Here is a 26,397-nt window from a genome sequence, read left to right as displayed (position 1 = left end):
AAAGATGTGAATAGCGACAGTGGCTGAGGTGTGTTTGGTGAAGGCAACAAAGGCTGCGGATGATGAAATCTTATCAGAAAGGAAAGTGAAACATGGAAAGGGAGGTTGGGTAGGCAGATTGGAAAAGTGCGGGAAGGGAACCCAGTTGGATGAGGTGATGGACAACAGCAGTCGGTGGGGAGGGGTATCAAACTGAGTTGCAGGGGGCTGGGGCGATTTGAAAATAAATGTGTTGCTGAAAGGACCCGAGTAGATCAGAGGGAAAGAGAAAGGATGGAGATCAGAATATCTGAAAGACTCCAAATATCTACCCTATGTCATAAGTTTATATACTTCTATCTGGTCACACCTCATGCTCTGATGGTCCAGAGAAACAATCCAAGTTTGTTCAAACTCTCCTTTATCGCAAATACTCTCTCCTCACAGTAATGTGATGGTGTTGTTCTGGTCTATGTCTTGACAGATCAGTGTTAAGTTGTATTTGTCTGCCCACTTTAATCTATTTTTAAGCATATATATTACACCACCATACATAAAGGTTATGGTGGTGTGTTCCTGGAGACAACATTGATGGGGTTGTACAAGTCTCTCACTTTATATTACACTCCTGGCTTTATACTTGTCTGTCCCTCTACAGTGAGTTTCTAGTTGTCAAGATACAAGATATTTCTTGCATTTGCATGTTCCCATGCATTACTTTTTATGGGGAAATGCTTTAGTTTGTCCTTTCCATTTCATACTGGGTTTTTGTAATGGTCTGTGCCTTGTATACACTCCTATTTTAGTTCTGCATTAAACACCATTGTGCCAGAGCTACTACACTCCAAACTTTCCGAGTTGACTGTGCCTGAACCCCTCTGTCAGTGGATCACCAACTTTCCTGACAGACAGGAAGCAGCAATGTGAGGCTGGGAAAGCACATCTCGGAACCGCAAACGCTCAGCATTGGAGCACCGCAAGGCTGCGTACTCTCTCCTATCCTCTCTCTACACCAACGACTGCACCTCCACAGCCACCTCTGTCAAGCTTCTCAAGTTTGCGGACGACACAACCCTGATTGGACTGATCCAGGGTGGGGAGGAATCTGCCTACCGACAGGAAGTGTCGCAGCTGGCGTCCTGGTGCCATAGCAACAACCTAGAGCTCAATGTTCTGATGACAGTGGAATTGATTGTATACTTTAGGAGAGCTTCCCCTCCCCTTACCCCACTCACCATCAACAACACCACAGTCACATCTGTGGAGTCTTTTAAGTTCCTGGGAACCATCATCTCCAAGGGCCTTAAGTGGGGGCTACCATTGACTCCACAGTCAAAAAGGCACAACAGAGGATGTACTTCCAGCGGCAGCTGAGGAAGCACAATCTGCCACAGGCAATGATGGTCCAATTCTACACGGCCATCGTAGAGTCTGTTCTCACCTTCTCCATCATGGTCTGGTTTGGCTCAGCCACCAAGCACGACACCTGGAGGCTGCAGCGAATCGTCCGATCAGCAGAGAAGATTATTGGCTGCAACCTTCCCTCCATTGATGAACGGGCCAGGAAGCGAGCAGGCAAGATCATCTCTGACCCCTCTCACCCTGGACACAAACTCTTCGAATCACTTGCCTCTGGAAGGCGACTCCGAATTGTCAAAGCTGCCACAGCCAGACATAAAAACGAGTAGTTGCTCTACTCAACAGCCAAAAATCTGTAGCCTCCCTTTGATCTGGTATTTTGTTGGTTCACATGCTTGATCAATGGTGTTTTATCATTAATGTTTTATTATTATTAATGTTTAGAGTTTTCTGAGTCATTCGTAAGTCAATGTATGTCATGTTGTTACTTGTGGGCGGAGCTCCGAGGCAAATTTTTTGTATGTGAATACTTGGCCAATAAACTTACTTACTTACTTATATTTTGTACTGGTTTATATTCTTCTGCTTCAAGAAGGGGATGTTCGGGTCGGTAACATTGCTGGGACTTTGTACGTTCTCATTACATTGGGACAGATACTGCCCTTTATCCTTACAGTTTAATAAAAGGATTTATGGTCTGTAGCCTGAGTACTGGAAGTTGTACAGAAAAAGATTCTGTCAGTCACTCTGTACTGACAGTCACCTGACTCTGCGGCTTGGCACGGACACATTAATAACTGGCACTGGCCACTTTAATAACTGGCACTGGCCACTCAAATCAGCTGCCCCAGACATTTTTATGATTGGTTTTACTGTATTTTAACGTTGTTGTTTTACCTGCTTTTAACTATTTATACTGTTCCATCAGGGACTGGATTGTTTTTAGTGTTATTACTAGACTAAGTGGGACCCATTGGGTCCCAGCAACACACAGGAGGGCTGGTCATCCAACGCAATATTGCACCTCTCCACCAATTCTAATATTGGTGGCCAGTTGGGGGGGGGGGGGCTTTCCGGAGCGCTAGTATGGGTGTTGTGGGCTGAAGGGACTGGTTTCCAGAGGGCTAGTATGCAAATTGTGCGCCAAATGGATTCTTGGGCTGGCATCTCAGTCAATCAAGCCTGTTGTGCTGGCAACTCACTCATTCCCGGCTGGTGGGCTGGTAGTTGACTCACGGCTAATCCTTGAAATTCTATTTCAAGCAGGGTAGAAGGCCACCAAATTCAAGTGCAGTTTCTTATCACTTCTAATAATAATAATAATAATTCTAGCAGGGTGCAAGGCCACCAAATTCAAGTGCAGTTTCATACCATTTGAAGTAGGGTGCAAAGCCACTAAAGACAGCGAGTCGTGACCTCTCCCTCCTCCATCTTGCAGAGACTGAGCCACACCCACCTTTCCGGGATTTATAACCCCTCCCCCGGAAAAGGTGTGGCTTTCATGGAGTGATTGACAGGAGAGAGATTCTCAACAATTTAAAAAAAACTAATAACACTTTTATTTTTCATTGATGGGAAGAATTCTGTGCACCTGCTCAGCGGAGGGGGACTGAGTAAGATGGCCAAAAATCACAGCCATAAGTGGTAGCGTTTTATCTAAAATCAATATACAGTGCAAACAGGAAGTAAGTGCATTTACAGTAGTGCCTTTTAACTTCAAGCCAAAGCACCCAAGCCACCATTTGCAGTAAGTAGTGCCTTTCAGCTTCAAGCCAATGCACCCACGCCACCATTTACAGTAAGTAATGCCTTTTAACTTCAAGCCATTGCATCCAAGCCACCATTTGCAGTAAGTTGTGCCTTTCAACTTCAAACCACACCCAAGCCACCATTAGCAGTAAGAGGTGTCTTTCAACTTCAAGTCAAAGTTCCCAAGCCACCATTTGCAGTAAGTAGTGCCTTTCAACTTCAAGCCAACGCACCCAAGCCACCATTTGCAGTAAGTAGTGCCTTTCAACTTCAAACCAAAGCTCCCAAGCCACCACTTGCAGTAAGTAGTGCCTTTCAACTTCATGCCACCATTTGCAGTGCCTTTCAACTTAATGCCAAAGCACCCAAGCTACAATTTGCAGTAAGTAGTGCCTTTCAACTTCATGCCACCATTTGCAGTAAGTGGTGTCTTTCAACTTCAAGCCACACCCAAGCCACCATTTGCAGTAAGTAGTGCCTTTCAACTTCAAGCCAAAGCAACCAAGCCACCATTTGCAGTAACCAAGCCACCATTTGCAGAAATAGTGCCTTTCAACTTCAAGCCAATGCACCCACACCCATCATTTGCAGTAAGTAGTGCCTTTCAACTTCAAGCCACACCCAAGCCATAATTTGCAGGAAGTAGTGCCTTTCAACTTCAAGCCACAATTTCCAGTAAGTAGTGCCTTTCAACTTCAAGTCAAAGCTCTCTAGCCACCATTTGCAGTAATAGTGCCTTTCAACTACAAGCCAAAGCAACCAAGCCACCATTTGCAGTAATAGAAACATAGAAAATAGGTGCAGTAGGCCATTCGGCCCTTCGAGCCTGCACCGCCATTCAATATGATCATGGCTGATCATCCAACTCAGTATCCTGTTCCTGCCTTCTCTCCATACCCCCTGATCCCTTTAGCCACAAGGGCCACATCTAACTCCCTCTTAAATATAGCCAATGAACTGGCCTCAACTACCTTCTGCGGCAGAGAATTCCAGAGATTCATCACTCTCTGTGTAAAAAAAGTTTTCCTCATCTCGGTCCTAAAAGATTTCCCCTTTGTCCTTAAACTATGACCCCGTGTTCTGGACTTCCCCAACATCGGGAACAATCTTCCTGCATCTAGCCTGTCCAACCCCTTAAGAATTTTGTAAGTTTCTATAAGATCCCCCCTTAATCTTCTAAATTCTAGCGAGTACAAACCGAGTTTATCCAGTCTTTCTTCATATGAAAGTCCTGACATCCCAGGAATCAGTCTGGTGAGCCTTCTCGGTACTCCCTCTAATAGTGCCTTTCAACTTCAAGCCAAAGCAACCAAGCCACCATTTACAGTAAGTAGTGCCTTTCAACTTCATGCCGCCATTTGCAATAAGTAGTGCCTTTCAATTTCAAGGCACACCCAAGCCAACCAGGGGAGAGGAGAGGAAAGGGGAGGGGAGGCGCTTTCTGGAATGCTAGTATGAACCATTTTAGAACCAATAGACATTTTCTTTGCAAGCTTTAGAACCAATAGACATATTTTTGCAAGCTTTAGAATCAATAGACATTTTTTGCAAGCTTTAGAACCAATAGACATTGTTTTGCAAGCTTTAGAACCAATAGACATTGTTTTGCAAGCTTTAGAACCAATAGACATTTTTTGCAAGCTTTAGAACCAATAGACATTGTTTTGCAAGCTTTAGAACCAACTAGACACTTTTTGCAAGCTTTAGAACCAATAGACACCAAGCTTTAGAACCAACAGACATTTTTTTGCAAGCTTTAGAACCAATAGACATTTTTTTGCAAGCTTTAGAACCAATAGACATTTTTTTTTGCAAGCTTTAGAACCAATAGACATTTTTTGCAAGCTTTACAACCAATAGAGACACTTTTTGTAAGCTTTAGAACCAATAGACATTTTTTGCAAGCTTTAGAACCAATAGACACATTCTGCAAGCATTTTAGAACCACTAAGGGCACTTACATTTGAGTAGACATGTGTTCAGTGTTATTCACAGCTCAGAGAAAAGTGACACTCTGCCTTCCTCCAGCTTGCAGACACTGATTGAGGCACACCACTTCCTGGTTTTATAGTCCCTCCCCCTGCCGCCAGCGGGGGCAGCAGAGAGAATGGGGAATTTTGTAAAAACATTAATATCTCTGTCATTTTTAATCGACGGGAAACATCCTCGGCACACATGCGGCGGAGGGGGGCTCTGAGCAAGGTGGCCAAAAGTGACAGCCGTAGGTGGCGGCGTTCCCTCGGAAATCGCAGCACAGATGGTCAAAACCGGCCAAGAACAGACTTTTAGTAATATAGATATATAGATATATATATATAGAGAGAGAGATATATAGAGATATATATAGATATAGATATAGATATATAGAGATATATAGAGATATATATAGATAGATATAGATATAGAGATATAGATATAGAGATACAGATATAGAGATATAGATAGAGATATATATATACACACACACCAGGATAATATTAATCTTCTGAAGCAGACTGAGGCAAAAGTAAACAACTGAAATATCAGAATTATAAAATGTAATAAAAAGGAACAGCAGAAGCTGGTATGCTGTTCCTTTTTATTACATTTTATAATTCTGATATTTCAGTTGTTTACTTTTGCCTCAGTCTGCTTCGGAAGATAATATTAAAGTCCTGTGAATCTGAATTCATATGCCACATTTTTCCTAATCCACTATATAAACAATATAGCCATGAGGTGTCCTTGGGCCTTTTGAATGATATACTCCAATTTTCACAGGAAAAAAAACAAATTTCAGAATAAAACCTTGAAATGAAACCAATTTCCAACTTCCAGAGATTTCCAGTAATTCTTTGCATCGGGCTTACAAAATAACTTAAACTGGACTTTAAAAAGATCATAATCATTGCTAGAATTGTCCGTACCATATCTACTACTTACTGGTCTCTTTTATGTCTTCCATAAAATCAACACAAGAACCCTCCTCTAAATCTTCTTCCTAGTGGCTATGGAACTTATCCCAGAGTTTCAATGCAGATTCCCTCCATCAAGAGGTAGGAATGTTAATGATCTTCACTGCGTAACAAACTCAGAAAAAATATAGCAAGTAGCATCAAGCACTATTTGCTCCCATTATTCAAATAATAAAAACATTCAATCAAGATTTTAAAGAATTCTTCTCAAATATAGCTGTCCGTAGATATATTCAATGTCTGCTGCATTATGACTTTCAAGAAACAATTCCACAGACCCATCCCTAGTGCAAAATGTAGTGAAGCAAGGCTGTGTCATCACTCCAACCTAAACCCTAATCTTTCTCCCTGCAATACTCTGCACCTTATCTCCACCGTTCACATTGGAACCAAGATACAAGATGAACAGGAAACTGTTCAATTGTTATTTTGTCCATTCCACAACCAACTTCAGTCATCGATTTACTTTGTGCATAAATTGTTCGTGCATGTACTCATTCAGACACTAATCTCCAAGTCATCATTCATCCTTTCACCATGGCATATTAATACATATTCTTTCCACTCAACCTAAAGACAAGGCTCCTCTGCCAACCTGTCTAGGAAGAAACTGCAGATGCTGGTTTAAACCGAAGATATGCACAAAATGCTGGAGTAACTCAGCAGGACAGTGAGCATATCTGGAGAGAAGGAATTGGTGACGTTTCAGGTCAAGTCTGAAGAAGGGTCGCGACCCGAAAAATCACCCATTCCTTTTCTCCAGAGATGCTGCCTGTCCTGCTGAGTTACTCCAGCAATTTGTGTCGATCCTCTACCAACCTGCTCCCTTTCAATAACATTGCCCATCCACAATGTTTACATGAATATGAAAATACAACTTTCTGTGATTCATCCTACCTCCATAAGCTTTGCTATTCATAACCTCTTCAACAAAATGAAGATCATATGCATTCATGAAGACTTTATTCTTGAATGAGAATAGCCATAAAAAAACTCTCAAAATGGAATGTTTCATTTCACAAGATCTGTGGTTTTTATTGTCAAATACAGACCTGTGAAAATAAACTCTCCATCCTTAAATAATATATTTAATCATATACCATTTCTCCTATTTTGAAGGTTAATTTTTTTTAGCAATGTTTATTGGATATTTGATTTTCATGGAAGGAATCCCCACAACTGATGCTGCTAGCAACTGATGTTCCAGAAGTTCTCACCACAAAGATCACCAAATCTCCTGAAAAACTAACACTAAGGTCATGGCACGTACTATTGACTTCCCACGGATTGCAAGTTCCGGACCAATTACAACATAATATTGCCACAATATTGTTTCGCTTTACAGGAATGGTGATTTACTCACAGAGATGAAGCATCTTGAAGTTCTGACTCCGGCAGATTAGAGCTGGACTGATTTGTGGATTCCAAAGAACAATCATTGTCTTCAATTTCATTGAGCTCTTCATCCGTAATGATATCAAAGGTGGCATCATCTGGTTTGGTGAAACTATCTGCAAGAGACAAAATTGGAATTATTCTTAAATTAAATGCAGAAAAAAATTGCATGTTAAAAACTGAAAGATGTGATGAGGAACCAAAAATAGCCATTAAACCAATTTATTTCACAGGCAAACATGCACTTTGAGACATGTCTTTACTATGCTTTAGTTTAGTTTAACAGACCCTTCGCACCAACCTGTGACCTCCGCACATTAACACTATCCTACACACACTAGGGCCAATTTTATATTTATACAAAGCCAATTAACCTACATACCTGTATGTAGTGACAGATTTTTATATTGTTTCAAGGAATCTTTCCTTTAGTCACTATGAATGAAGACAGGGGATCAGGAGATAATCGAAACTAGCTCGCCACGAGACATTCAATGCTGTCGAAAGATAAATCTTTCAAACACAGTGTCTTGATTAATAGTTTCTGTATTGTAGTAGTAAAAACAGTAAGATATTCAGCCAAACTTCTTCTTGTATAAGTACACTTTGATCTTACTCGTGGTCAAACTTGTAGAAACATAGAAATTAGGTGCAGGAGTAGGCCATTCGGCCCTTCGAGCCTGCACCGCCATTCAATATGATCATGGCTGATCATCCAACTCAGTATCCCGTACCTGCCTTCTCTCCATACCCTCTGATCCCCTTGGCCACAAGGGCCACATCTAACTCCCTCTTAAATATAGCCAATGAACTGGCCTCAACTACCCTCTGTGGCAGAGAGTTCCAGAGATTCACCACACGACCATTGTGCATGGTCGAAAGCTGTCACCTCTCCCCCATGCTTCTTCAAACTAAACTAAAACTACTAGCAAGTCTGCGTGAGAATCCCAGCCGCAAACACGCCCCAGACTACGTATAAATCCCACCCACATAATTACACGCAGATAAAATTTAACGGGAACTGGTTATACAGGTGCACAACCTTTTATCCGAAAGCCTTGGGACCAGACACTTGTCGGATTTCGGACATTTTCGGATTTCAGAATGGAAGATTTTTAGCGTAGATTAGGTAGGTAGCGCGGGCGGCTTGAAAAGTCTGGAGCAGCTGCCTCCTCCCCGGAGACCGGGAGAATCATTGCATAAATGTTAGTCAGTTAGTTTGGAGGGATTTTATGTGGTGGTGGTGGTGTAGGGGTGAAGGGGGAAACTTTAATTCTTAGTCCCCTACCTACCTGGTCGGCGACTCCCAACCTCGCGGAGCTGGGGGCTCCGTCCGGCCGCGGGCGGCGCCGGTTGTAGCTCCGACCCCGGCAACTCTACCCCTGGCTGCGAGGCGCTCCAAATCCAGCGCGGCCCGCGGCCGGACGTCCCAGCTCCGAGAATGTCGGGAGTCGGCGGCATCGCAGCGCTGGGATACCAGCGGGGAGCGAGCAATGCCTTACCGGGTCGCCGTGCGGCAAGCTCCGGAGCGCTGTGGCCGCCTTCTTCCAACATTCGCGGAGCGTCGCTGGATTTGGAGCCGCGGAGCTGGGGGCTCCGTCCGGCCGCGGGCGGCGCCGGTTGGAGCTCCGACCCCGGCAACTCTACCCCTGGCTGCGCGGCTCCAAATCCAGCGACGCTCCGCGATGTTGTGTGTCGGCGGCCACAGCGCTCCGGAGCTTGCCGCACGGCGACCCGGTAAGGCATTGCCCGCACCCCGCTGGTATCCCAGCGCTGCGATGCCGCCGACTCCCGACATTCGCGGAGCTGGGGCGTCCGGCCGCGGGCCGCGCTGGATTTGGAGCGCCTCGCAGGCAGGGGTAGAGTTGCCGGGGTCGGAGCTACAACCGGCGCCGCCCGCTGCCCCACCGGCCACAGCGCTGCAGAGCTTACTGCACGGCGACCCGGTAAGGCATTGACCGCTCCCCGCCTCTCCGACCAGGTAGGGGACTAAGAATTAAAGTTTACCCCTTCACCCCCCTTCACATAAAAGCCCTCCAAACTAACTGACTAACATTTAAGCAATGATTTACAGATGTTTAAGCGTCTCCCGGTCTCCAGGGAGGAGGCAGCCGCTACAGTAGTACAGACCTGGGTTGACCGTGGGTCGTTTTGGGTCAAGTTTGGCGCCAAACGCGAGCTTTGGTGCGCAGACGACATCTGGAAAAAATGGCCGGTTTTCGGAGCTTTTCGGTTTCTGGAACTCCGGATAAAAGGTTGTGCACCTGTAGTTATAACGTACTGAGTTAAGCGTAATGTCTCCTATGGTGCAAGCCTTTGGAGTGCGGGAGGAAACCAAAGATCTCTGAGAAAATCCAGGTGGTCACAGGGAGAAAGTACAAACTCTGTACAGACAGCACCTGCAGTCGGGATCGAACCTGGGTCTCTTGCGCGTAAAGTTCAGTAAGGCAATAACTCTACTGCTGCGCCACTGCGCCGCCCTATGCTACTGGAACAAAATTGACTACTCCCTGGAATTCCAAATATTCATTACACTTAGGGTGAAGGACTTTTTTTATTATCATTCTCACTCTCTTCATTCTCATTCTTGGACCTTGATCCTTTCAGTTCAGACCTAAAGGGAAAAAAATATTCTATCACTGATGAGGTTTTGAGCTGTTGATAAGGAATTTAGAGTCCGCATTGATGAAGAAAAGATGTATATTTCCAAATCAGAATGATGTACAACTTAATGGGCAATTTGATGGCGACAAAGTTCCCATGTACTCAGTGGCGGACTGGGTCTAAAAATATTGGTTGCCAGGAGACAAAGGGGGCCCACTTCATCAGGGGCCCACTTGATATAGGGGACCCACTTGCCATCGGGCAAGCTGACACCCTGGCCAGTCCACTACTGCATGCACTGGTATCCCTGACTTCTTCGTGATAAAGGCAGCGGGTTTGGGATTTGCTGCCGGAGTAGCTGAGGTGCGTAATTGTAGCTTTCTGTAGGTTGGATGCACCGTGGCCGCGATGCTCAGCAATTACATACCCTGCTTACGCTGACAGGGAATGAATGGCAGATGATTTGAATATCAAGTTGCCTGCTTTGTCCTGAGTGACATTAAGCTTTGTGAGAGTTGATGAAACCACATCAAGCACTCCTAATGTATACGTAGTAGGTGAAAGGGTTTGGGGCAAAGATCATAGAGCGGAGCAAGATACTCCACTCCTGCGTAATCCAATGCACTGAGGTGTAGTACGTAACGTGCGTAATGGCCACCATCTTGGAATGCTCAACCCGATTTCATTAACATACTACTTGCCAATGGAAAAGTAACAACCCGGTGAAATTGACTTAAGTTGTTGCTGCTTAAAAAATGCAAGCATATAAAAAGTCATACTGTACCTCTAAAAATTATAGCAGATTAAATTTACTAATATTTTAAATTTCAAGATCTGGATGATTATTTTTGTAAGCGTTGATCCACCACGGTGCTTGGGGTAATAGGCTGGAATCTCTCTATATCTCTCTCGTTCTTTCTCGCTCTCTCTCTCTCTCTCTCTCTCTCTCTCTCTCTCTCTCTCTCTCTCTCTCTCTCTCTCTCTCTCTCTCTCTTTCTCTTTCTCTCTCTCTCTCTCTCTCTCTCTCTCTCTCTCTCTCTCTCGCTCTCTCTCTCTCTCTTTCTTTCTCTCTCTCACCCACTCCCCATCTCTTCCCTCTCTCTCTCTCCCACCCTCATCTCGCTCTCGCTTTCAATCTCTCACCCTCTCTACTCGGCATTCCCAGAATCATTTGGCGTTTTGCAAAGACAACTGCATCTGCAGTTCCTTCCTATTGAAGAAGAACCCTGGCCCGAAACAACTCCTAATCCATTCCCTTCACGGATGCCGCCTAGCCCGCTGAGTTACTCCAGCACTCTGTGTATTTTAACTCTGAAATTGAAGATAAACACAAAAAGCTGGAGTAACTCAGCAGGACAGGCAGCATCTCTGGAGAGAAGGAGTGGGTGACGTTTCGGGTAGAGACCCTTCTTCAGACAATCACAAGTACTCTCAACGACGAGAGTTCAGTTTGAAGAAGGGTCTCGACCCGAAACGTCACGCATTCCTTCTCTCCAGAGTCGCTACCTGTCCAGCTAAGTTACTCTAGCATTTTGTGTCTATTCACAAGTACTCCTTGTATCTCTGTGGAATATAGATCCCGTGGAGGCGTTGTATAGAATTATATAACATGATCACAGGGAGAACGTACAAACTCCGTACAAACAGCAAACCTAGTCAGGATAGAACCCAAGTCTTGGTGCTGTACGGCAGCAACTCTCCCGTTGCACCACCCGTGAACCCCAAACAATATGCCAAACTTTAAAGTGCTGAAATAGTTGCTGAAACAAGTTGCTATACATCTATGTGTAGGAAGGAAATGCAGATGCTGGTTTAAACTGAATATAGACACATAAATCTGGAGTAACTCAGCGGGATAGATTGCATCTCCGCAGAGAAGGCCTCGACCAGAAATGTCACCACATCCTTTTCTCCAGAGACGCTGTCTGATCCGCTGAGTTACTCCAGCCTTTTTTGTGTCTATCTTTGGTATGAATCTATTTAGTTTCCTTCGGTTTAAGCACTGTATTGGAGAATACTTTTATTTATATGTAAATCTTCCGAACCAATTTTTTCAAAGGGATATAAATGGTCAATAATCATTTATACTCTATTAATGCTTGTAATTTTCTGATCCAAAATAATCCAAAGATGTATGGCTTTGTACGGCTTGTTTAAAAAACTGCACCTGATGTGTAGGAAGTGTTTGAGAAAGTGGGAAAACTTGGAACTAGTGTGAACGGTTGTTTGATGGTTGGCATGGACTCAGTGGGCCTGGTTCCATGCTGTATCTTTAAATAAAACTATATATAACTTAATAACTCTGTATAATTTAAAATGGTCATGCAAACTTGCAATGAAGCATGACTTAAGTCTCCAGAAGATTAGAAAAAGCATCTTAAAAGACTCCCCCTTATAACCATATCAGAAATAAATAATCCTATCCATACAATGACAAAAAATGCCTAAACCAATTCAGCTCTAAACTGTGAAATTCAATAACCAATTGTGATTAGGTGAATAAAAATATTCTTTACTCAGAGAGTGGTAGCTGTGTGGAATGAGCTTCCAGTGAAGGTGGTCGAGGCAGATTCGTTTTTATCATTTAAAAATAAATTGGATAGTTATATGGATGGGAAGGGAATGGAGGGTTATGGTCTGAGCGCAGGTATATGGGACTAGGGGAGATTATGTGTTCGGCACGGACTAGAAGGGTCGAGATGGCCTGTTTCCGTGCTGTAAATTGTTATATGGTTATATGGTTATATTATTTTGAGATATCTTACAAGAACAACATGATAGTTGTGTTTCCACCTTTATTTGTTCTTAGGTTGGATTAAAAATAAATAGGACTGAGCTTATGAATTATATTTCCATTCCTATATACATTATACTATATACATTACAATTTACATTTGTGACTAGCTTCTAATTAATATTAGCAATCTATTGTAGTAGTTGTTGTAGACTCATAATTTCCCATAAAACTAAGAAATATTGTACCCGTGTAGTCTTCTCTGGATGAGTATGTACATAAATTGATGTAAAACGGCAAAATTATTTTGTTCTCCTTCGGCGTGGCGCTGCGCTCTGAGAACTCCGCTCTATGATCTTTGCTGAAAAAAGCTGGCGATGCATTGTTTCTCTTTTACAATATGTATGATGCACATATTTAAGTCCTGGTTTTCAATCATTGATGTGACATCTGGTCGGAGTTGGAAACAGTAGCTATTGAAAACACACACCCATAAACACTATGGATAATTGTAAACCACATGTGCGCCGCCGCATTTACGAAGTACAATAAAGCTGATATAGGGTACATAGGGTGGGTATCGATTAATTCTAGACAACATGTTAAAAAAATAACCTAACCTCATTAATTCACTCAGGGTGCATTATGATATGCTCTACTGTATGAAGTGTACACCAAAACTTGCATTTCCAGAGTGGTCTATCGTATAGTTTCTTTAGCGGACCACAAATTTATTTTAAGAGCAAAACATAAAGTGTTGGAGAACTCAGCAGGTCAGGCTGGATCTATGGAGGGTCCGAAGAAGGGTCTCGACCCAAAATGTTACCTATTCTTTAACTCCAGAGATTCTGCCTGACCCACTGAGCTACTCCAGCATTTTGTGTCTATCTATGGAGAGAATGGCTAGGCGTCCTTTAAGGTCGGGCCCCTTTTTCAGACATTTTTTAAGGGTTTGGGAAAGATTGAAAATGTCACTTGTATTTAAATATGTCGTTACGAATATAACTAGTAATGTGGGAGAAAATTCCATGAGTCATAATTGCCACATACATACCCAAAAGCAGAAATGTAGAAAGTTACAGTGTGTAAAAAAAAGATATTACGAGCTTTGTCGTTTCTTTGTACCAATCAAACGCCAAATTCAAAATTCTATGTTTTGAAAATGGGCGAAGCAAAAAGTAACATGTTCTCTAGAAAGGCTTATCCTAAAATAATTAATCAGAAGGGTGTGATTTTCAGTCAGGACGACTGTATTATTCAGTCAGTGAGCTGTAGATGTAGATGTGGATACCATGACGGTAATCGCGAGCATATCAAGATGGCACGAAAAATTACCCATGACGTACTACTGCTTTATCGCCGAGTGGAGTATCTTATTCCGCTCTATGATCTTTGGTTTGGAGTGTCAAGAGGCGCACAAGACTTAGATGAGGCAGTATCTGTGAGGTGTATCAAAAAGGATTTCATGAAACACTGCATGGATAGTCCAGCCCGAGAAGGGAACATACTGGACCTTGACTTGGGAAATGAACCAAGCCAGATGACTGGCATTTTAGTGGAAGAGTATTTTGGGGATAGTGAGCACAACTCCATAGGTTTTAAGATTTTTTGAATAAGGAGAAGGGTGGAAAGGTACTAAAAATGAGCAAGTGAAAAAGGGACTCAACCCGAAACGTCACCCATTCCTTGTGTCTAGAGATGCTGCCTGTTCTGCTGAGTTATTCCAGCATTTTGAGTCTCTCTTCGGTGTAAACCAGCATCTGCAGTTCCTTCCAACACATGGTGAACTACAATATTATTAGGCAAAACCTCAAGAGGGTACACTATGAACAGTTGTTGTCGGGTAAGTCCACATCTGACACATCAGATTCATTTAAAGACCAGGTGATCAAAGGCCATGATTGGCGTATTCCAGTAAGGTGGAAGGATATGAATGGCAAAGTGAGAGAATGTTGGATGGCCAAAGTGGTCGTAAATTTGGTTAAAAAAAAGGATGATTAGAAGGGCCCAATGCGGCCACAAAATGGATTTGACAAATCGGATTAAATAAACACCCAATACTTTTTAATCCTGCATTAAAAACAAGGGGGTAAACGGGAAGAATGTGGGACCACTCAAGGGTAAAGGAGGGAATTTGGAGTCAAGGAATGTAGATGAGCACTATGTATCTATTTCATCAAGGAGAAGGACGTGGAGGACAGTGAGATCAGTGTAGAGAATAGTGCTATGCAAAGGCAGTTTGAGTTTATGAAGGTGGCGTTGAGGCACTTGTAGAGCATTAAGGTGGATAATCAAATCAAATCAAATGTATTTATAAAGCACATTTAAAAACAGCCCAAGTTGACCAATGTGCTGTACAGACCAGAGCAGGTAGTTAAAATCACAAAAAGAAACAGACATACACAGGAATGCACACAGCATAGGTAATCAGCTCAAAGACACAAAACAAAGATCAGCCACATCAGGGGGATTCAAGCGCCAGTGAATAAAAATAAATTTTGAGCCTGGACTTAAAAGAGTCGATGAAGGGGGCAGATCTGATAGGGAGGGGGATGCTGTTCCGTAGTCTAGGGGCCGCAACAGTAAAGGCACGATCACCCCCAAGCTTAAGTTTAGATCGCGGGACAGCCAGGAGCCCCAAGTCAGCCGACCTGCGGGACCTGGAGGTAGAGTAAGGGGTAAGGTGGTCTGTGATATAGGGGGGAGCAAGCCCGTTTAGGGCTTTATAGACAAACAGGAGAACCTTACAATCAACTCCGAACCATACACGCAACCAGTGGAGAGAAGCCAGAATGGGGGTAATATGGTCCCGCTTCCGGGTACCTGTCAGGAGCCTGGCTGCGGCGTTCTAGACCAGTTGCAGGCAGGACAGGGATGACTGACTGATCTAACTGACTAAGGTGGTTTTTGATTCTCCTACCTTGGATAAAAGATTGTGCATTCACAATATCTATGTCCCTCATGATTTGATACACTTTTATAAGAGCACCCCACAGCTTCTTGTATGTTACAAAACCTACCTGAATTGTGTCTGAGCATCTGCCCTAACCCCGTATGCGCGATTTTGGCGCTGTTTAGAGGGGGCGGGTTTAAAACGCGATTTTTACTAGGCTGTTCCAATCGAAAATGTTCAGCCTAGTAAATCATTAACGGAAAATCGCTGAAAGACCCCGTCGCAAAAGGTATTATTAGTTTTTATGGCCTTGTATAATATTTATAGTAGTTTAAAAACCACTCTCTCACCGCAACCTCTCACAGCCCCAGGGTTTTATAAAGCAAACAATTAAAGGTATGTACCTTATTTTTACATTAAATGGGGCTTGTTATATAACCCTGTATATAAAGTTTTCTATAGCGAGTAGTTCATTTTGGGCTCTTTATATCCCGCAGTATTTTTCTGGGCACTTGAGGGCACAAATCCAGCGCAATGTGAACGTTCTAAACCAGCGCGTTCACAGGAACCCACTAGAAAGCCAATTTAAATTGACTTTAATTTACAGCAAATGAACACTAAATTCCTTCCATTTGGCCTATAAATTGATGTAAATGAGATTTAAAAATCATGTTTTATTGTGAATTATTTGTGAATATTATTTGGACACTTAGGCTATTTAAAAATGTTAATCATTTATTAAGAAATGGATAGATGTTTAGATCTAGTAAATGAAGTTTGAAATTAGCTACAATTGGGTAACTAACTAATTTTACTTCGGAGTCACGTGAGTGACTACGTGAAGAACCCACCCAGCGCGCAGGCGCGGCATTACGTCAGCAGTGCAACAGCGGCAGCAGCTGGAGCCAGGCTCTCCAGCTGCAGCATAAAGACGAGACCTCAGGTAAGTGCCTTTTTTGTTACAGAGTCGCGCTAGAGAGAATAATGGCCTCTCGCAAGCGACCAGCCAGGAGGACTGCCTGCCCTACTCCACCCGAGGACGGGTCCATAGCGGGACGGCAGCCTCTCGCAGCGGAGGAGCTTTTTCAACGCTCCCGCTCACCCGACACCGAGCCGCCCCCAGTGCTGCAGATCTCAACGCCCCGCACAGGGAGGAAGGCGACACAGAAAACCGACCGGCCGGTGTCCTCCGATGAATCGGAGGAACGGGAACACTCTCCCCCACCGAAAAGGGGAGACGCTCGGATAAGCTGCATGAGGCAGCTCCTCGAGCGCATGATTAATGAGGAGATGCGGCATCTCCCAGGAGGACGGGCTTTGGCCTCCTCCTCTCCACACCCTTCTGTACCCTCTATGTTCGAGGGCAGTAAGGGAGGCCAGGACTGGGCTGGCCTATCCCAAGGGCAGGCGGAGGATATCGTCAGCATGCCGGGCGTGCCGGAAGAAGAGCTACTGGGTGTAGTGGGCCGATATGCGGCACCACCAACAACTGGGATGGTGTTGCCACCCAGAATGGCGGCAACTATAAACAGGCTGTCCAACAACCCGCTGCAGGACAAGGCTGTCCAGCAGGCCCTTGACAACTACATCGCGCCCGAAAATTGCGAGGCGCTGAGGGTCAAGACGGTAAATGGGCAGATCTGGAACCAGCTGGGGCAGCACATAAGGGCTCAGGAGGTAAAAATGCAGCGAGTCCTGAAGCTCCACTCAGCAGCCGTCACCGCCTTTGCTCGGTCCGTTGGGGATGAAGACCTGACCATACCCCAGCAGGATGCCCTCGCACTGATGTGCAGCACCACGTATGAGCTAAACAACCTACGGCGGGACAACATCAGGCCTGCCCTCAACCCAACATATGCCGGCCTCTGTAAAGCTCCAGCGCCCGAACGACAGGCGCTGCTATTTGGTGCGGATCTGGCCAAAAGGCTCAAGGAGTTGGAAGAGGCGGCAAAACCAGTAGGCCTCATGAGGGCAGGGCCAGGACCGAGCAGGGCGAAGACACCCAGTTGGCCGCACGCCTCGGCAGCCACCAGCAGATACCGAGCTGGTGAAAGCCTGGTGACCGCCTCCCACTACCCCCAGTGCTCTTTTTTAGAGCGGGGCCCAGGGCGGAGCCGTGGGAAGATGCGCCGCCCCACCGCAGCACCAACACGGACAACCTTGGGCCAGACCCACCGGAAACGACCCCACAAGTGAACATGGAGGTAGGTGGGTCTGGTTCCTGTCAACATACACAGACAAAGGGTGTAGTATTAACAGGGGGACGTTTGAGGTTCTTCAAGCATGTTTGGTGCTCCCTTACTAACAATCAGTTTATACTCAACAGTATTAGTGGATACAAGATTGAGTTCAAACCAGGCGTAGAACCGCCAGTTCAGCACATGCCCCAAAGGGTGTTCCTTCCCTCGGCAGTTGAGAAGGTAGAAGGACAAGCTGAACTTGATCGGCTCGTGGCTAAAGGCATCATAGAAATGACCACACACGAGCCGCAAGAATTTGTATCAAATATTTTTCTCAAAACCAAAAAAGATGGTGGATGTCGCATTATTATTGATCTGACATCACTCAATCAGTCTGTTGAGTATCAACATTTCAAAATGGAGACATTTGTCACTGCCAGACAACTGATCTCCAAGGGATACTACATGGCAAGCATAGATATCAAAGATGCTTACTATTTGGTACCCATTCATAAAGATTACTTTAAATATCTGAAATTTATCTGGAGGGGCCAGCTATGGCAGTACCGAGCTTTGCCCAATGGTTTAACGACAGCTCCCAGACTATTTACGAAAATTCTTAAAGTGGCCATGAAGAAATTGAGAGAACTAAAACATTTAGTAGTGGCCTATCTGGACGATGTTCTCATATTAGGAAGAACACGGGAACAAGCTGTCGCAGGAGTGTTAGCCACTAAACAAGTCCTTGAAACTTTGGGTTTTATCCTTCACCCAGATAAATCAATATTGGAGCCTACTACTAACATGGATTACTTAGGCTTCACTATTGACACGATTCACATGACTGTCACTCTGCCCAGAAACAAAACAGTTTCACTCATTGAAGCTTGTAGCCATTTAATTGCTACACCGCAACCTAGAATACGGCATGTAGCCAGAGTTATTGGCTCTATAGTAGCAGCATTTCCGGCTGCCCAACATGGGCCCTTGCATTATCAAAATCTACAAAGAGCAAGGACTCATGCATTACGCCTTCATAGGGGGCATTATGATCGCAAAATGGATTTACCCGCTGAAGCCAAATCAGAACTTCAGTGGTGGGTTGACAATATTTGGCACAGTCACAGTCCTATCACCGTAACCAATCCTAACATAACCATTGCAACGGATGCCAGTGCTTTAGGCTGGGGAGCTACTAACTCCATAGACAGCACAGGTGGCAGATGGACTAACTCAGAGGCATCGCTACTACAATCACTGGGCATTAACTTTTTGGAAATGCTCGCCGCCTTTTATGGGCTAAAAGCATATGCATCTGGTATGCGGCACGTGCATGTTAGAATTATGATCGACAACACTACGGCAGTATCTTATATCCAGCACATGGGTGGCATTAAATCAGTATCATGCGACAAATTAACTGCTATAATCTGGCAATGGTGTGTCGAGAGACATATTTGGCTATCAGCTGCCTATTTACCAGGCAAGCTAAATTTAGTGGCGGACACCAGGTCACGAAAATTCAACGACAACATCGAATGGATGTTGGACCCAAAAACATTTGCTAAAATTATCAAGCAATATGGTACGCCAGATATAGATTTGTTTGCGTCTAGGTTAAATCACCAACTACCCATGTATGTGGCTTGGGAACCAGACCCAGAGGCAGCAGCGGTAGATGCCTTCACGCTGGACTGGGGAAATTTCTTTTTCTATGCTTTCCCTCCCTTCTGCCTCATCAGTCGGGTACTCCAGAAAATTCAGGCAGACTCAGCCTCTGGCATTCTGGTCGTGCCCGACTGGCCTACCCAACCATGGTTCCCAATGTTCCACGACATGGTGGTAGAGACACCAATGGTCCTTCAACACCACCCCCAATTATTGACTCACCCGGTAACTGGCATTAGCCATCCATGCCACCAAAAATTGAAACTCCTGGTTTCCAGATTTTGAACAGGCCTTACCGGGGATTGGGGTTATCAGACAGAACAATCACCACCATGTCGGCATCCCTGCGAGTTTCCACCAAGAAACAGTACCTGACCTTCATCAGGAAATGGGAACAGTACTGTCTGGACGCAGGGACATCCTACAAGACGACTTCGATCTCGGATGTGCTGGAGTTCCTGGCCCACCTGCACCATGATCTCAAGATGAGCTACAGTGCCATCAATACGGCTCGGAGCGCACTGTCCGCATACCTCATGCCGATAGAACAGCATAGTGTGGGATCTCACCCTCTAGTCATCAGACTCCTTAAGGGGATCTTTAATACCAAACCCCCTACACCTAGATACACTCACATGTGGGATGTGAGTGTAGTTCTCACACACCTTCGAGGTTGGCCTCCGGTGGGATCCCTGAGCCTGGAACAGGCCACTTACAAAACCCTCATGCTCATGGCGCTTGTCTCAGCTCAAAGGGTTCAGTCGCTCCATCAGCTAAATCTGAACTACATGGTGACCACCCCAGATACCATTACTTTCACCATGCCGGGGTTGGTAAAACAAAGTAGACCAGGTACATCAAACTCCCCGTTGATCTTCCGGACTTACCCTCCAGAACCTAGGCTGTGTGTGGTGACCCACCTTCACCATTATCTAGACACAACCCAAACGCTAAGAGGGAGAGAGAAAGCCTTATGGGTTAGCCACAGAAAGCCTTTTGGACGGGTAACCAGCCAAACATTATCCAGATGGTTGAAACAGGTCCTCAGCATGGCAGGGATTAACACAAATGTTTTTAAATCCCATTCAACCAGGGCAGCGTCCACCTCAGCGGCGGATAGGATGCAGGTTCCCCTCGACCACATCCTCAGAGCAGCGGGATGGTCAAGGGAATCGACATTCCAACGATTTTACAACAAACCGCTGATGGAACAGGACGTCTTTGCGGATACCGTTTTAAAAACCGCAAAGTTATGATTTAAAGCCCATGGGAGCTATTTTGTTTTTTGTTATAGTTAATAAATATTTCTTTTATAACTAAACAAACTTGTTGGTCTCTAGCTACCACTTCCTCCCTCGATGATCTTTCGGCAGTGAGTGATATAACTGTTACACGGTTTGAAATCACAGACCTTTGAAGTCTTCACGTAGTCACTCACGTGACTCCGAAGTAAAATAGTAAGATTAAACGAGTACTTACCAGTACGAAGTTTGATCTGTATTTTATGAGGAGTTACGATGAGGGATTACGTGCCCTCCGCTCCCACCCTCATTATATAGATCAAATTCGGACTAATGTCTCGTTGGTCTTCACTATCTTTACTTCAACTAGTGTCTATCTGTGATTCCACACCGCTGCTTGGAAGTATGCCGCGCCTGCGCGCTGGGTGGGTTCTTCACGTAATCCCTCATCGTAACTCCTCATAAAATACAGATCAAACTTCGTACTGGTAAGTACTCGTTTAATCTTACTATTATATGCTTTAATTTCAGGTCATCCAAGTAAGATTATTTTATATTTGTTTCAGAATGCTTCAATCTATGATAACTGAAAATTTCATTCAGTTCTCTTAATTTTTAAGAAGGTTATGGGCTTTTGACTGTCCACGATCACAGCTTTTTTGTTATGTCCATAGAAAATCAATAGGGAACAAGATGCTAATTTCCGAGTATGAAAATGGCCATAACTTTTTTATTACTTGAGATATGAAAGTGAATTAGGTGTCAAATTAAACTTATTGTTATGCTTTATCTGATTGGATAAATTGCAGACTTGATTTTTTAAATCTCAAAATTTTGTAACATTGCTACTTCTTGGGCTCTGAGGAATATAGTCCTAGCCTTCCGAACCTCTCCCTATAGCTTCACCCCTCTTCTCTTGGCAACATCCATGTAAATATTCTCTGCACTCTTTCCAGTTTAATGATGTTCTTCCTATGGCAGTATGGCCAAAACGAATCACAATGTTCCAGACGTGGTCTCACCAACATCTTGTACAAATGTAACATAATGTCCCAACTTCTATATTCAGTACTCTGACCGATAAAGGCCAATATACCAAAAGCATTCATTACCCTCCTGTCTACCTGTGATGTAACTTTCAGAGAATACAAACTACAAAACCTTGCACTTATCTGCATTAAACTCCATTAGCCAATTCCTCAGTCCTCTTGCCTAACTGATCAAGAGCCTGCTGTAATTTTTATGACCACCTTCACTGTCTATGATATCATCTACTTTAGTGACATCTTCAAACTTACTAATCTTGCCTTAATAAAAATCCATACCCAAATTGTTGATATAAACCACAAGCAACAATTATCCCTGAGGTACACCACTCGTCACATGCCTCCAGTCTGACAAATACCTTTCCACCACTGCGTCCTTCCATGAAGCCAATTCTGTATCCAATTAGCTGGCTCTCCCAAGATCCCTTCCCATCTCACCTTCCAGAGCAGCCTTATGCAGAACCTTATCAAAGGGCTTGCTCGGATTAGATCTTGTCTAACATTTCTCTGCCCATTTCTTCAATTGACCTATATCCCGCTATGTACTTTGACAGCCTCCCTTACTGTCTGCAACTCCACTAATTTTGAAGTTGTCTCCAAACTTACTAATCAAACCATCGACAGTTATGTCCAGGTTGTTCATACATATCACAAACAACAGAGGTCACCAGCGTAAATTTCTGAAGAACACCTGCTAGTCACAGACCTCCAGGCTTCTGATCACAACCCTCTCAGGGTTATGATGAAACCGTACTCTTACGAGTAAGACAGTTCTGAATTCAAATGACAAAGTCATCATGGATGCCATGCATTTTCATTTTCTGAATCAGCCTACCAAGAGAGACTATATTAAACGCCTTACTAAAATCCATGTTGGCTTTATATATTCAATTCCTTGACTGATGAAGGCCAGTGTGCCAAAACTCAATTTCATTTTTGGTGTGACTGTTACAGAAATAATTGGTAATTGTTATTTATTGGAATATGCATCAATGAAACAAACAATTATACTTGACAACATAAAATTATCAATAAATATTACCTGGGTTACTGACAATTTGTGTTTCAGAGACGGATCGTGAAGGAGATTCATCAGGGCTGTTTGTTGCATCTGATCCAGGATCATTAAACCGTTGAACAACAGCACTGTGCTCTGAATAGCAAGCTCTGCAGCAGCGCTCTCGTTTACCGCAGTGTTTTGTCATTACAAAATTATTACTGCAGTAGTAGCAGAAGATACGTCCACAAAGTCTGAAAAAGGCACAAAGCAGAATGAATGATTTGCAGATATCAACCAACTGCAATTTGAAAATCAATTTTGATCTCGTTGACAATTGTCAATAGTCAGTCACAGTTATCCAGCACAGAAATAAACCCTTTGACCCAACAAGTCCACGCCAACTAAGATGCCCCACTAAGCGGTCAATATATCCCTCTAAACCTTTCCTTTCCATGTGCCTGTCCAAATAACTTTCAAATGGCATAATTTCACCTAGCTCAACTATTTCCTTTGACATCTCGTTCCATCCACCTACCAAGTTCCTATTAATTTTTTGTACTCTCACCTTAAACCTATGCCTATAGTTCTTGATTCTCCTACCTTACGAAAAAGACTCCATGAATTCACCCTTTTTCCCTAATGATTTTATACCTTTCCAAGATCATCGCTCAGCCTCCTGCACTTCAATGAATAAAGTCCTAGCCTCTCCCTGCAGCTCAGTCATAGTCTTTTGAGTCTTGGGAACATCCTCGTAAATCTTCTCTGCACAATTTCCAGCTTAATGCCATCTTGCCTGTAGCAGGGTAACCATTGGGGAACACAATACTCCAAGTGCAGCCTCATCAACATCCCGACTTATAATACTCAATTCCCTAACTGATGGAGGCCAACATACAAAAAGCCTTCTTCACTATCCTATCTGCCCTTTTTTTTACCACTTTCAGGAAACTATGTACTTTTACTTCTTGATATCTCTGCTTCACAACACTCCCTGGGGTTATCGTTCACTGTGAAAGTACTGTCCTGGTTCGACTTCCCAAAAATGCAACATCTCATACTTATCTGAATTAAACTTAATTTGCCATTCCTCGGCCCACTTTTCCAGCTGATCAATATCCCGCTGTAATTCTCAATTACCAGCTTCACTGTCTATGATACCATCTCTTTTGGATCAGCTGCAAACTTACTAATCATTCCCATCCCATGTACATTCCCATCTAAATCATGACAAACAACAATGGAAAAAAAATCTGAAGAAGTGCCCCGACCCAAAATGTCACCCTTTCAGGTCCTCCGATGCTCCTAAACCACTGAGTTACTCCAAAACCTGCTGTTCCTTATGCCAGCAAAGAGCACGGCACTGATCCTTGAGGCAGACTAGTCACAGGCTTCCAATCGTAAAACAACCTTACACCCACCCTCTCCTTCCTACCATGAAGCCAATTCTAATCCAGTTAGCCAGCTCTCCCTGGATCCCATGCGATCTAACCTTTCAGAGCAGTCTTCCACACAGAACCTTAAGAATGGCCTTGCTGAGGTCCACATAGATTGTCTCTACGACCCTGCCCTCATCAGTGGTTGGTTCTCCCTTCTTGGTTACGTCTTCAAAAACTCAATCAAATTCAAGACAAATTTCCACACACAAAACCATGCCGACTATTCCTAATCAATCCAATCCAACCGCCCACCCCTTCCCCCATCCTTATCCCCCTCTCTTCCCTGTGTCTAACATGGATGCGCACACATTTCTCCCTTCCCTCCACCCCATCGGATGTCCCTATTCTGGCTTCATATTTTGTGCCTCTTCATATTTTGTGCCTAAACAAGAGATATAGACGATGATGTAGAGATATAGACCAAATTAAAGAAAGATATGGATAAAAGTGATTATGATAAAAGAAACAGGTCATTGCTAGCTGTAGCGAGGTAAGAATGAAAAGCTGGTGTGACTTGGGTGGGGGAGGGATGGAGAGAGAAGGAATGCAGGGGTTGCATGGTTAGAGAAATCAATATTCATACCACTGAGTTATAAGCTGTCCAAGTGAAATATTAGATGCTGTTCCTCCAATTTGCATTTAGCCTCACTCTGACAATGGAGGAGGCCTAGGACAGAAAGGTAAGTGTGGGAATGGAAAGGGGAATTAGTGTTTAGCAGCCGGGAGATCAGGTAGGTCCAGGTGGACTGAGCGAAGGTATTCAGCAAAATGATCGCCCAGTCTACGTTTGATCTCGCCGATTTTTTAGTCCACATCTTGAACAACAGATACAGTAGATGAGGTTGGAGGAGGTGCAAGTGAACCTCTGCCTAACGTGAAATGACTGTTGGGGTCCCTGGACAGATTTGAGGGAGGAGGTATAGGGACAGGTGTCGCACCTCCTGCAGGAGAAGGTACCTGGTTTCGGTGGGAAAGGATTCGTTTTTTTTTAATTAATTAATTTATTTTTTAAATTATTTTTATTAGAAGCAATTGTACAAGAATAAAACAGTTGGCATGCAAAATTATACAATTATTGTACAGCTTCAATTTTGACCTTTTAACCTGAAAATGAGGGAAAGAACAAGAGAAGGAAAAAGTGACAAGATAGGACTACCAAAAGTAGATAGGACTACCCTAGACTACCAAAGTAGTGTGGCCAAAGAGTGAATAAAGATATAAGAAAGGAAAAGGAAAAAAAAATGGAAAAAAAATGAGGAGATATACCTGCCCCTCGCCCCCAGCCCACCTCACCCAACCCATAGTTGGATTAAATCCAAATTTGTGTTGCTCCATACTATCCTTGTAACAATTCGGTAAAGGGTGTTCATGTCTTGAAAAATTGATCTGGTTTTTCTGCCAAGACAAGCCTAATATTTTCCAAATGTAGTGTCTCGGGCATATTTGTAATCCACATCTTTACAGCAGGGACTGATGTGCGTTTCCAAAATGTAAGTATTCATTTTTTCACCGTTAATCGGCCATAATTAAGGAAACGTCTTTGAAATAATGTTAGCTCAGAACAGGTTTCTGACGTACCTAGAGTAATCAATTCTGTGTCGGGATCCTATTTTATTTTAAGTATTTTAGAAAAAATTTCAAAAATTCCCCTCCAGAAATTATGTAACTTTATACAGGAGGCAAAATAATGAGTTATGGTTGCTTCCTGAGGAGATATTTATCACAAATAGGGGAAACATTTGGGAAGATCTTATTCAGTTTAGACTTTGAATAATAAAGTCTATGTAGTATTTTATTCAATTGTATTAACGAATGCCTAACGTTAAGAGAACAGTTGTGTATATATAGAAGGCTTTTCTCCCATCTATCTTTTAAAATTGGTAAGCCCAATTCATCTTCCCAAGCTCGCCTGATTATTTTCGACGATGGGATTTGTATATTTAAAAGGGTATTATAAAGGTACGATATTAACTTATTTGAATCCGAGTTTCTTTTTTTTTGTGTTTATTTTATTAGACATTAATACAGTACAAAACAGTACAGTGGAACCTGATTTTAGGTGCCAACTATGTCATACCGTAATCCATTCTATGTACAACCTCGAGTTTTATGTTTTGAGAAGGAAGTAAGCAAGACAAGAAAAAGAAAACAATAGAAAG

The 26,397-nt window shown here is 43.5% G+C and overlaps 1 protein-coding gene across 4 annotated transcripts in view; it reads right to left on the bottom strand.

The window, feature by feature from the left end:
- fyco1a (FYVE and coiled-coil domain autophagy adaptor 1a) overlaps positions 1-26,397 on the bottom strand; it is a 216,304-nt gene that overhangs the window by 106,463 nt on the left and 83,444 nt on the right. For all 4 annotated transcript variants that reach the window (XM_055658169.1, XM_055658188.1, XM_055658195.1 and 1 more), the window contains exons 13-14: positions 22,845-23,053; positions 7,405-7,552 (exon numbers count right to left, since the gene is read on the bottom strand). In XM_055658169.1, the coding sequence (XP_055514144.1) occupies positions 7,405-7,552; positions 22,845-23,053 (357 nt within the window). The remainder of the gene's footprint in view (positions 1-7,404; positions 7,553-22,844; positions 23,054-26,397) is intronic.

Source organism: Leucoraja erinacea, chromosome 2 (assembly GCF_028641065.1).
Source record: "Leucoraja erinacea ecotype New England chromosome 2, Leri_hhj_1, whole genome shotgun sequence".
Taxonomy (NCBI): Eukaryota; Metazoa; Chordata; class Chondrichthyes; order Rajiformes; family Rajidae; genus Leucoraja; species Leucoraja erinaceus.
This window is presented reverse-complemented; position numbering and strand designations above follow the sequence as displayed.